Consider the following 12,644-nt stretch of genomic DNA (forward strand, 5'->3'; position numbering starts at 1 on the left):
CACATACAGGAGCACACACACATACAGGAGCGCACACACACACATACAGGAGCACACACACACATACAGGAGCACACACACACGCACACACATTTAGGATCATTCATGTATAAGACGGATTTTATTATTTTATTTACATCCAATGATTTTATTTAAAACAAGGACACGTGACTGCACCTGCTTTTCAAAATAAAGTTAAATAAATTAGTTTTTTCCCTGAGATTCATGTTTGTTCAATAAGACGTTACATAAACACCAGGTACATGACACACTACTGTTATATACAGTATACTATGTATATACTAGTATATAGTCCTTTTACTGTGTATTTTCTGCTTATGTCTCTGAGTTCAAAGCATTTCACATTTTATTAGACACACACAAACTGGATCTGGATTGATATCCAGTCCGTTTTTTGTGATCTGCTCTGTGTCTCTCTGTCTGTCTCTGTCTGTCTGTCTGTCTTTGTCTTTGCCTGTCTGTCTGTCTGTGTCTCTGTCTGTCTGTCTGCCTGTTTGTGTCTCTGTCTGTCTTTGTCTCTGTCTGTCTGTCTGTCTGTGTGTGTCTCTGTCTGTCTGTCTTTGTCTCTGTCTGTCTGTGTCGCTGTCTGTCTGTCTGTTTGTGTCTCTGTCTGTCTGCCTTTGTCTCTGTCTGATTGTCTGTCTGTCTGTGTCTCTGTCTGTCTTTGTCTCTGTCTGTCTGTCTGTCTTTGTCTTTGTCTGTCTGTGTCGCTGTCTGTCTACCTTTGTCTCTGTCTGTCTGTCTGTGTCTCTGTCTGTCTGTCTGTTTGTGTCTCTGTCTGTCTGCCTTTGTCTCTGTCTGATTGTCTGTCTGTCTGCCTGTCTGTCTGTGTCACTGTCTGTCTGTCTGTGTCACTGTCTGTCTGCCTTTGTCTCTGTCTGTCTGTTTGTGTCTCTGTCTGTCTGCCTGTCTGTCTTTGTCTCTGTCTGTGTCTCTGTCTGTGTCTCTGTCTGTCTACAAATAAACATTAACAGAATACGATAATGGAATTTAAACATTATTCTAATAAACTTGAAAATGAGCCTTTGATATAAATATAATAAAATAATTCATAAAAAACCTCCTTTTACAGTCCCTTCCGCTCCGGTCCGTGTTGTCAGTGACGTCACCCTGATCCCGGTGAGGCCCCGCCCCCCCCCCCCCTCCTCCTCCTCCTCCTCCTCCTCTCTGTCGCTACCTTTCACCTCAGTCAAACCCTGATCTGACGGCGTCGCAGCGCGGACAAACCCCGGGAAATCATGGTAAGAACCGAGCCCGGTCCGGTTCCATAGGAGCTCCGCGTTCGGGGCCTCTGGGGCCCCCGGCAGCGGTAGACAGAGGCCGGCAGAGGAGCGCTGCGGCTCGGCCGCGGCTCCTCCTCAGGACCGTTATGTGTCTCCGCGGCAGCAGCAGCATGGCCGCCGTTCTCCGGCCTCCGCACCGACACCGTTACTCGGTGTTCCCGCCTCGTTCTCACCGCTTTCACGGGCGGGAATTTTACCCGTGTCGTTTCCGGAGGTTTTTTCCCCCCACATTTGTTTCGTTAGTGACCGGTGAAACGGTCACGTCTGAGAGCCGGGCCAGGCCGGGTCGGGCCGGGCCAGGCCGCAGGCCGTGTGGCTCAGGGCGGCCATCTTATTCCGGCTGCCGGACTGAGCCGCTGCACCCGGTCCGGTCCGAACCCGGTGTAAGGACCCGGAGCTCGGACCCGGACTGGCCTAGACCCGCGAGTGTTAACGTGAGCCGGTTCTGCTGAGACCGGAGCGGGTTATGTGAGTTAAATCCGGGTTATTTAAACCGAGTCAGACTGCAGAGTCACGGTTATGGAGGCCTGAGAGGGACAAATACAGCAGGACCAGGTCCAGGATCAGGTCCTGGTCAGGATCCGGATCATACAGTCAGTTAAATAATAACCTTCAGCCAAATGTAATGAAATCATTGATCAGTGATTGATTTTATTGATCAGTTCAGATTCAACACATTTTAACAGCTTTAAAAAAATATTCTCATTGATTAAAAAAAGGTTGTTCTTTTTCTCACTGAAATGTTTTTAATACACAGTCCTAGTGATTTATCTGAAACTACCACAGGGGGGCACCGCAGCATCATCATATCTGTGACTGTTGTCATGGCAACGACGGATCTTAAACGTTAGTTTGCTTATGTTGAGATAAAATGTAGAATCTCTTCAGAGGACAGGAGGCTCCGCCCATCACGGTGACATCGTTCTGTCTCGCTTTGATTCAAACGTGATTTTCTGCATCTGATTATTCTTAATAATCACTTGTGTGAGATCACGTGGCTCTACACGCGCTGCAGTCACATGACATATTTCAATGTTTAAGTCAAGAAAATGAATAAAACCGCGATGAAGTCAGATTACTGAATCCACTGAAGCTCCTGAGATCAGATTACTGCAGATTCAGTCAGATTACTGAATCCACTGAAGCTCCTGTGATCAGATTACTGCAGATTCAGTCAGATGACTGAATCCACTGAAGCTCCTGTGATCAGATTACTGCAGATTCAGTCAGATGACTGAATCCACGGAAGCTCCTGTGATCAGATTACTGCAGATTCAGTCAGATTACTGAATCCACGGAAGCTCCTGTGATCAGATTACTGCAGATTCAGTCAGATTACTGAATCCACTGAAGCTCCTGTGATCAGATTACTGCAGATTCAGTCAGATTACTGAATCCACGGAAGCTCCTGTGATCAGATTACTGCAGATTCAGTCAGATTACTGAATCCACTGAAGCTCCTGTGATCAGATTACTGCAGATTCAGTCAGATTCCTGAATCCACTGAAGCTCCTGTGATCAGATTACTGCAGATTCAGTCAGATTACTGAATCCACTGAAGCTCCTGAGATCAGATTACTGCAGATTCAGTCAGATTACTGAATCCACTGAAGCTCCTGAGATCAGATTACTGCAGATTCAGTCAGATTACTGAATCCACTGAAGCTCCTGAGATCAGATTACTGCAGATTCAGCCAGATTACTGAATCCACTGAAGCTCCTGTGATCAGATTACTGCAGATTCAGTCAGATTACTGAATCCACTGAAGCTCCTGTGATCAGATTACTGCAGATTCAGTCAGATTACTGAATCCACTGAAGCTCCTGTGATCAGATTACTGCAGATTCAGTCAGATTACTGAATCCACTGAAGCTCCTGTGATCAGATTACTGCAGATTCAGACAGATTACTGAATCCACTGAAGCTCCTGTGATCAGATTACTGCAGATTCAGTCAGATTACTGAATCCACTGAAGCTCCTGAGGTTAGGTGTGGGAGAGTGAGTGCTTTACATGATGTTGACATGTTTTTACAGATGTTATGATCATGTGATGAAGCGTCAGATGTTAATTCATTCATTAATGTTCCAACAGTTGTGTTAGTGGTAAACTGAGCTGACTGTGTGTGTGTGTGTGTGTGCGTGCAGGCGTCAGGTGTGACAGTGAACGATGAGGTCATCAGAGTCTTCAATGACATGAAGGTGAGGAAGTCGTCCACCCAGGACGAGGTGAAGAAGAGGAAGAAGGCCATTCTGTTCTGTCTCAGCGACGATAAGAAGAAGATCATCGTGGAGGAGGGGAAGGAGATCCTGGTGGGCGAGATCGGCGAGACCGTGGAGGACCCCTACATCTCCTTCGTTAAGCTCCTCCCCCCCAACGACTGCAGATACGGCCTGTACGACGCCACCTACGAGACCAAGGAGTCCAAGAAGGAGGACCTGGTCTTCATCTTCTGGTATGAAGTTTGTGAGCGGGGTCAAGGGTCACGATCAGTCACAGAACAGATGTCTTATGTTGTGTAAGATAATATCGGCCCAGTATTTATGTATTTATGTATTTATGTGTTCGTGATCTGTCCGAGTAAACGCTCGTTTATGTTATGCAGGAAGTAGAGGTGGTAGTAGTAGTAGAGGAAATTCAACTGAACAGGAAGAGCCTTTTATTTCGACAGTCACAGCAGCAATGAAGACGCCACATCCTGTCATTGACTACATAAACACTGTAATTTACAGTGTATTTACAGCGTATTTACAGCGTAATTAAGTGTATTTTACAGTGTATTTACAGCATGTTTTACAGTGTATTTACGGCATATATTACAGAGTAACTTACTGTGTATTTACATCGTATTTTAGAGTGTAGTTTACAGTGTATTTACAGCGTGTTTTACAGTGTATTACACTAATGTATTTTATTAAATGTTACACATGTAACATGTAAAATGTGTAACATCTGTAACATATACAACATAAAACCGTGTTTCTATTTTAACACACACACACACGCACAGTGTGTTTGTTCACAGATGAGCTTTGTAACCAGTTTGACCTCTGACCTCTGAACCCTGACGACTGCTGTAAAGTCTTGTGACCGATGAGTTCATTTCTCTCCCGAACGTTCAGTCAGTTCTGCTGGTTCTGGTTCTGTCTGTGGTTCTGGTTCTGTTGATGTTCATTTGGAGCTCACAGAAACAGAGGCTGGTGTTTATTGCACAGGAAGTCAGTTTCACAGTTTGACAAAATAAAAGTCTTTGTTGGTTTAGTTTGAATTTTAACGTCTTTTCTTTTCCATGATTTATTCATCAACGATCTCATAACTGCGACCCGCTGCACACAGGAAGTGATTAGTTTATGTGGAGACAGGCGGAGGCATTCTTGACTCCGCCCACCCCGGTCTCATGGTTCTGTTTGTAGACGGCAAACAAATCAAAAGTTACGCACTGCTCCTTTTAACTTTTAGTTCTTTCTGTGGTTCTGACTGTTTATGGTTCTGGTTCTGACTGGTTCTGGTTGTGGTTCCTCCTCAGGGCTCCAGAATCAGCGCCGATGAAGAGTAAGATGATCTACGCCAGCTCCAAAGACGCCATCAAGAAGAAGTTTACAGGTGAGTGGTCAGCTGCTGAGGTCAGAGGTCACACGTGACAATGGTCAGTGATGGGTGAGTAACTCTGACCTTTGACCCCTGCAGGCATCAAACATGAGTGGCAGGTGAACGGTCTGGAGGACATCCAGGACCGCAGCACGCTGGCGGAGAAACTGGGCGGGAACGTGGTCATTTCTCTGGAAGGCAAACCGCTGTGATGTCATCCGGACCCAAGCACCTGACCCCGCTGACCCCGCCCACACTCACTCACTCACTCACTCACTCACCGCTTACTCTCTCTGTCCTATGTTCTGAACGAGTTTCTAGTGTCTTTAGGCCACTTTGTTTCCTGTTTTTGTTCTTTTCACTTTGTTCCAACATGAAGGAGATCTCATTAACATAACGATATGCAAACCCCTCCCACTTTTGTTGCCACATGACTTCTGTTTAAAGTTCATCCCGGGAAGGTTGTCTCTCTCTCTCTCTCTCTCTCTCTCTCTCTCTCTCTCTCTCTCTCAGTCAGAGTTTTGCCAAAAAAAAGTCCATGTGAAAGAATCGGCCACGTGTCGGAGGCGAGCGCCGCGACCTGTCGCCAAGCTCCGCCTCCTGCAGCACACGTTTCTTTACATATGACTTTTATTTATTACTGTAACGTGTTGTTTCTTCTCCCCACACACACACACACACACACACACACGAGGACACTAAACTCTAAATTCTCCACCGTCTTTGTTCGTAGACTTTTATTTTGTAACGAAACACTACAGGAAGCAGATTTGACCCCAGCAGTGAGAGACAACAACATGATGACATCATCACCACCATCGTCATCTTCATCGTCCGGAGCCTTAAAGTGGAACGTTGTTTGTGAGATCATCACAGGAAGCCACGCTGCAATAAAAGCCTGTGGCAGATCTGACTCTGAGTCCCCGCCTCCTTTTCTGCCTCCACCAATCACAGAGCACACACACACACATACACTCACTGTCAACCTCATTTAAACGTTTCAATAAACAGAACCATGAATAGAACCAGTACAGTTCACATAGAACTGGTGTCACCTCAGTGTCGTCTGACAGAACCCAGTGGACTTGGTGACCAGTCTGAATCCAGTAGAACCAGAAGACTAGAGCCCAGGGGGATCCAAATAAACGGAACCTTTTAGAACCCTCATAAACTCATCAGAACGCTGGAGAAGTCTGAATAACCTCACCAGAACCTGCAGTAGAGAACTACAGTGATGTCAGAACAAATGGGCCTCAGTAGAACCCTGTCACAACATGTTAGCAGAACCAATCCTGGAAACAAGTTCACTGTGGGTTCTATAATCTGAACAGAACCACAGTCTATTTATGTACATGAACATATGTTCTCAGAACCAGGTGACTGTGTGACTCAGAACCAGAACCAGGTGACTGTGTGACTGTGTGACTCAGAACCAGAACCAGGTGACTGTGTGACTGTGTGACTCAGAACCAGAACCAGACGTTAGAAGAACCTGATCCTGCTGCTGCTGAGAACATGTGAAAAGACCCAAACCTGAGTCTTCTGTTACAAAGGCAAGAGGACAGAGAGGACAGTGTGGACAGAGAGGACAGTGTGGACAGTGAGGACAGTGAGGACAGAGAGGACAGTGAGGACATGATGGAGAAAGAACATTACGTCATTATAGGATTTTTTTAATGTTTTAATATATGAATATGATCCTTACGGCTATTTAGTTTTATTTTATTTCATTTCCGGCGGATGACACGATGGTGACGTGTCACCACTTCCTGTCTCCACCCGTTGGCAGCCATGATGGTGGGTTTGTGTCTTGTCTGTGTCTCTGTCGTCTGTTTATTTGTTGTTGTCCTCTCCTCTGCTCTGTAATGGCGGCTCAGTCCCCGCCCCGGTGTCCCCGGTGTCTGTCTGTCTTTGTCCCCGCTGCTGTTGTTGTGTGTTCGTCGGTAACTAACGGCTCTGTTCTCGGTGTCTCTGCAGCAGGAAGGGCTGGACGACGGACCCGACTTCCTCTCCGAGGAGGAGCGAGGAGTGAGTGCTCTGTCTTCACCTGTCTGTCCTCATCTGTCTTCACCTGTCTGTCCTCATCTGTCTTCACCTGTCTGTCCTAACGAAGGCTGCGTGTTAGCTTTAGCTGTAGCTCGGTGTTTGTTGTCGTCGATTCACGTTAGCTCCATGCTAACTCAGTGTTAGCCGCGGTCACCTGTGGTTTAACCGTTGTTTTATACACACACACAGTGTCTAATAGACGTGTGTGTGTGTGTGTGTGTGTGTGTGTGTGTGTCTAAAACTAACGAGCCGCTGATTAACGTTGATGAGTCGGTCACATGACTGCGATACACACACACACAGGGACACTGTCAATAGTAAAAGTCACATGTGTAAAGTTGAGGTAAAATAGGACAGAGTGAGACATCGTGTACTAAACAAAGATGACCCACCCCCACCCACACCCACAGGAGTCGTTGATCCACTGCTGCCTCCATCACTGAGTTCACATGTGTTCGTTTGAAAACATTAAAGTCAGTGACACAAAGTGACCACACGAGGCAGCAGAGGAGCAGCAGCTCCTGTGTGCTCACAAAGACGCGGTCATGTGACGCAGATAAAGACGAGATCATGTGACGTAGATAAAGACGCGGTCATGTGACGTAGATAAAGACGAGACCGTGTGACGTAGATAAAGACGAGATCATGTGAAGCAGATAAAGACGAGATCATGTGACGTAGATAAAGACGAGATCATGTGACGTAGATAAAGACGCGATCATGTGACGTAGATAAAGACGAGATCATGTGACGTAGATAAAGACGAGATCATGTGACGTTGACAGTAGTTTTGCTGTCTACGTCTGTCTCATGCTGTTTCTCAGCAGCAGGGGGCGCTCACAGAGCTCAGTCAGCTGATGGTATCACACTTTGTCAGGATCCTGAACCCTGTCCCTTCAAAGTCCAGACTTGCTATGCTCCACCCCCCAGTGGGAGGAGCCAGTTTCAAATAAAAACTTAAGTGTGTGAGACTGTAGAGCGTGACGTCAGATGAAAACATGATCAGCAGTTTATTGAGTGATGCATTATGGGTCATGTGGCGTCTGTCTCTCTGCAGCCGCGGGCGGTGAACGTGGATCTGCAGACGGACGCCACGCTTCAGGTGGACATCTCTGACGCTCTGAGTGAGAGAGACAAGGTCAAATTCACTGTCCACACCAAGGTGAGAGAGAGAGACCATGACCTTCATCAGCTCACAGAGTTGTGAACGTGTGAGTGTGTGCTGACATGAATGACGTGTCCACAGAGCACGCTCCCTAACTTCAAACAGAACGAGTTCTCTGTGGTTCGACAACACGAGGAGTTTATCTGGCTGCACGACTCGTTTGTGGAAAATGAAGAGTACGCAGGATACATCGTAAGATCCACACACACAGTCGTTTACGTTGTTGTTGTTGGTGGTGGTGGTGTTTACGTTGTTGTTGTTTACGTTGTTGTTGTTGTTGTTGTTGTTGTTGTTGTCAGATCCCTCCGGCTCCTCCCAGACCAGACTTTGATGCTTCCAGAGAGAAGCTGCAGAAACTTGGAGAAGGAGAAGGTTCAATGACCAAGGAGGAGTTCACTAAGATGAAGCAGGAGCTGGAGGCGTGAGTGACTGTGACTGTGACTGTGTGTGTGTGTGACTGTGCGTGTGTGACTGTGTGTGTGTGACCGTGTGTGTGTGTCAGTTACAGTGACAGTGTGTGTGTGTGTGTGTGTGTGTCAGTGACTGACGGCTGCGTCCTGTCTCTTTAAGAGAGTACCTGGCCATCTTTAAGAAAACCGTGGCCATGCACGAGGTGTTCCTGTGTCGCGTGGCCGCTCATCCCATCCTCAGGAAAGATCTCAACTTCCACGTCTTCCTGGAATACAACCAGGATGTGAGTAACTGTAACCACGGTAACCAACCTCAGGCCACACCCACTCACCTCCCTGGGTCACTGAATACATCTGATACAGATGGTTCCCATGACAACATCACGGTCACTCTAGTGTCAAACCGTTAAGTGTGTGATCGCCCTCTAGTGGCAGCGTTCAGCGTGGCCAGTTTCAATGTTGACATGAGGAAAATGCTGTGTCATGATAACACATGTGACCTTTGACCTCTCCTCACTAACAGCTGAGCGTTCGAGGGAAGAACAAGAAAGAGAAACTGGAGGATTTCTTCAAGAACGTGGTGAAGTCAGCTGACGGCGTCCTGGTGGGCGGAGTCAAGGTGAGAAATGTTACTGCTGGTCGACACTGGGCGGCGCCGTCTCACTTGTCTAAGCTCGTTTGTCGTGTGTTCCAGGACGTGGACGATTTCTTCGAGCACGAGAAGACGTTTTTGTTAGAATATCACAACAGAGTGAAGGACGCTTCAGCCAAGTGTGACCGCATGATCCGCTCACACAAAAGTACGACAACACAAACTGCTGCTGCTGCTGCTGCTGCTGCTGCTGCTGCTGCTGCTGCTGCTGCTGATGACGACTCTCTGTGTGTGTGTGTGTGTGTGTGTTCAGGTGCCTCAGATGACATCAACAGAATCGCATCATCTCTATACACATTAGGAACACAGGACTCCACAGATCTGTGCAAGTATGACCTTTGACCTCACAGTGAACACAGTCAGTGTGTCGTTGTTCACTCGTTCATTCTGTTCTTCTCCTTCAGGTTCTTCCTCAAGGTGTCCGAGCTGTTTGAGAAGACCAGGGTACGTTAGTTTACACCAGTCACATGACCTTTCACCTGTGAGTGACACTGACGTCACATGACCTTTCACCTGTGAGTGACACTGACGTCACATGACCTTTCACCTGTGAGTGACACTGACGTCACATGACCTTTCACCTGTGAGTGACACTGACCGTCACATGACCTTTCACCTGTGAGTGACACTGACCGTCACATGACCTTTCACCTGTGAGTGACACTGACGTCACATGACCTTTCACCTGTGAGTGACACTGACGTCACATGACCTTTCACCTGTGAGTGACACTGCCGTCACATGACCTTTCACCTGTGAGTGACACTGACCTCACATGACCTTTCACCTGTGAGTGACACTGACGTCACATGACCTTTCACCTGTGAGTGACACTGACCTCACATGACCTTTCACCTGTGAGTGACACTGACCGTCACATGACCTTTCACCTGTGAGTGACACTGACGTCACATGACCGTTCAGTTTCTGTTTGTACAACCTCGCACTTTTCAAAATAAAATTCTGAATCTTCAGTTGAAGAGTTTTTAGTGGCGTGGATGTCAGGTGTAACCATAGCAACAGTCATGATGTCACACTTTCTCTGTTTGTTTGACAGAAAATTGAAGCTCGAGTTGCAGCGGATGAAGACCTGAAACTCGCTGACCTGCTCAAATATTACCTGAGAGAGTCACAGGCTGCCAAGGTGTGTCCTCTCACTGTCCTCTCTCTGTCCTCTCTCTGTCCTCTCACTGTCCTCTCACTGTCCTCTCTCTGTCCTCTCACTGTCCTCTCTCTGTCCTCTCACTGTCCTCTCACTGTCCTCTCTCTGTCCTCTCTCTGTCCTCTCACTGTCCTCTCTCTGTCCTCTCACTGTCCTCTCTCTGTCCTCTCACTGTCCTCTCTCTGTCCTCTCTCTGTCCTCTCACTGTCCTCTCACTGTCCTCTCTCTGTCCTCTCTCTGTCCTCTCACTGTCCTCTCTCTGTCCTCTCACTGTCCTCTCTCTGTCCTCTCACTGTCCTCTCACTGTCCTCTTTCTGTCCTCTCTCTTTCCTCTCATTGTCCTCTCACTGTCCTCTCTCTGTCCTCTCACTGTCCTCTCTCTGTCCTCTCACTGTCCTCTCTCTGTCCTCTCACTGTCCTCTCTCTGTCCTCTCACTGTCCTCTCTCTGTCCTCTCACTGTCCTCTCACTGTCCTCTTTCTGTCCTCTCTCTTTCCTCTCATTGTCCTCTCATTGTCCTCTCACTGTCCTCTCTCTGTCCTCTCACTGTCCTCTCACTGTCCTCTCTCTGTCCTCTCTCTGTCCTCTCACTGTCCTCTCTCTGTCCTCTCACTGTCCTCTTTCTTTCCTCTCATTGTCCTCTCACTGTCCTCTCTCTGTCCTCTCACTGTCCTCTCTCTGTCCTCTCTCTGTCCTCTCTCTGTCCTCTCACTGTCCTCTCTCTGTCCTGTAAAGTAAGATCAAAGAACAGAGACTTCCTGTTCACAGGTGTTTAAAAACTAAAAGCAGTGAATATTATTTACACCTGTGGCTGTAGTGAGAGTGTGTGTTCATGTGTTCATGTGTTCATGTGACCATGTGACCATGTGACCTGCTGCAGGACCTGTTGTACCGGAGGAGCCGGGCTCTGGTGGACTACGAGAACGCTAACAAGGCTTTGGACAAAGCTCGAGCCAAAAACAGAGACGTGCTGCAGGCGGAGACGAGTCAACAGCTGAGCTGCCACAAGTTTGAGAAGATCTCTGAGTCTGCCAAGCAAGGTGACCTCCTGACCCCTGCTAACACGGCTAACACCGTTGACATAGCTATTACAGTTAACACGGCTAACTGTTTTTTGTTGTTCAGAACTCATCGACTTTAAAACGCGGCGAGTGTCTGCGTTCAGGAAGAACCTGGTGGAACTCGCCGAGCTGGAGCTCAAACATGCCAAGGTACGTCACTACTAATCAAATGCTAATGCTACATAAATGCTACATGATGAGATGTAAAGACTGTGGCCCCGCCCCCTCTCGCCTGCAGGGGAACCTGCAGCTGCTGCAGAGCTGTGTGGGAATCCTCAAAGGAAACACCTAACCTCATGACTCCGCCCACACCCAGCAGAACACGCCCTGTCACCACTTCCCCGCCCCCTTCTAAACTAACTACGCCCGCTGTGGGGCGGGGCCTGGACGGACGACACCAAGAACTCTGGACCAGAGAGAGAAAACGTGACAGGAAGTCCGCCATCTTCATCACTTACATCATCATCATCATCCTCATCATCCCACCACTGCAGCTGGTTCTGCTGATCCTGGTCCAGTATCAGACTGGTTCTGGGTCTGGTCCTGGTCCAGCAGAACCAGATGGTCAGTCTGGTCATCTGATTCGTCTGTTTAGCCGCTGGTCTGGTTCCAGTCTGGTTCTGGTTTCAATGGGACTCAGTATCATGGGCTAAACACCGGTTCTGGTTCTTAGTGTCAGTCCAGAATCTGATCCAAATGGTCAGATCAGTGGAGTCTGAACAGAAACACATGAAGTTCACTGTGAGGAGGAGGTGGAGCCAGACCCAAGTCTTGGTCCAGGATCTGGTCCAGGTTGGTCACCTGGTTTCTGCCTGAGTCTCATGTGGTTCTGCTCAGGTTCTTCTCTGGTCATGTGACTCCGCCTCACCATGATGATGTCATCATAAATATCAAAGGTTTTATCTGTGAATTAAAATCAGCGAGTTGCTCTGAGACGTCACACGGTCATGTGATCATCTTCATCATCTTCACCCTCCTCTTCCTCGTCCCTGTGTGTGTACGTGCTTGGTTGTTTTATTTTGGCGGTGAACTTCCTGTAGGATGTTTTGGGTCCACCTCTCTGCTCCTCCTCTTCATCACTAAACGCAAAGGAAACATTTTACATGTGTTTGTATTGGATTTAAAAAAAAATCATCATCTTCATCATCACTAACTGTAGCTGTTTAATTTGTTGTTTTTACAATTGTTCATGAATGTGTGACCAAAGCTTCTTTTATGTCATCAAACCGAAATAAACTGCAGAACAAACAGCGCCAC

At 47.6% G+C, this 12,644-nt stretch overlaps 2 protein-coding genes across 2 annotated transcripts; both read left to right on the forward strand.

The window, feature by feature from the left end:
* Nucleotides 1-1,154: 1,154 nt before the first annotated feature.
* On the forward strand, nucleotides 1,155-5,805 carry cfl2 (cofilin 2 (muscle)). Its single transcript, XM_058616290.1, has 4 exons — nucleotides 1,155-1,262; nucleotides 3,452-3,759; nucleotides 4,831-4,907; nucleotides 4,992-5,805. Exons 1-4 carry the CDS (start codon nucleotides 1,260-1,262, stop codon nucleotides 5,102-5,104), a joined length of 501 nt encoding a protein of 166 aa, XP_058472273.1. The 5' UTR covers nucleotides 1,155-1,259; the 3' UTR covers nucleotides 5,105-5,805.
* An 809-nt stretch (nucleotides 5,806-6,614) lies between these two features.
* snx6 (sorting nexin 6) lies at nucleotides 6,615-12,640 on the forward strand. The gene is made up of 14 exons (XM_058616285.1): nucleotides 6,615-6,689; nucleotides 6,870-6,920; nucleotides 7,996-8,100; nucleotides 8,185-8,295; nucleotides 8,403-8,524; nucleotides 8,674-8,797; nucleotides 9,037-9,132; nucleotides 9,208-9,313; nucleotides 9,419-9,494; nucleotides 9,570-9,609; nucleotides 10,223-10,309; nucleotides 11,207-11,366; nucleotides 11,452-11,537; nucleotides 11,626-12,640. The coding sequence occupies exons 1-14, from the start codon at nucleotides 6,684-6,686 to the stop codon at nucleotides 11,677-11,679; spliced, it is 1,224 nt and encodes a 407-aa protein (XP_058472268.1). The 5' UTR covers nucleotides 6,615-6,683; the 3' UTR covers nucleotides 11,680-12,640.
* The last annotated feature ends 4 nt before the right edge of the window (nucleotides 12,641-12,644 follow it).

The sequence above is a fragment of the Solea solea genome, chromosome 18 (assembly GCF_958295425.1).
Source record: "Solea solea chromosome 18, fSolSol10.1, whole genome shotgun sequence".
In the NCBI taxonomy this organism is placed as follows: domain Eukaryota; kingdom Metazoa; phylum Chordata; class Actinopteri; order Pleuronectiformes; family Soleidae; genus Solea; species Solea solea.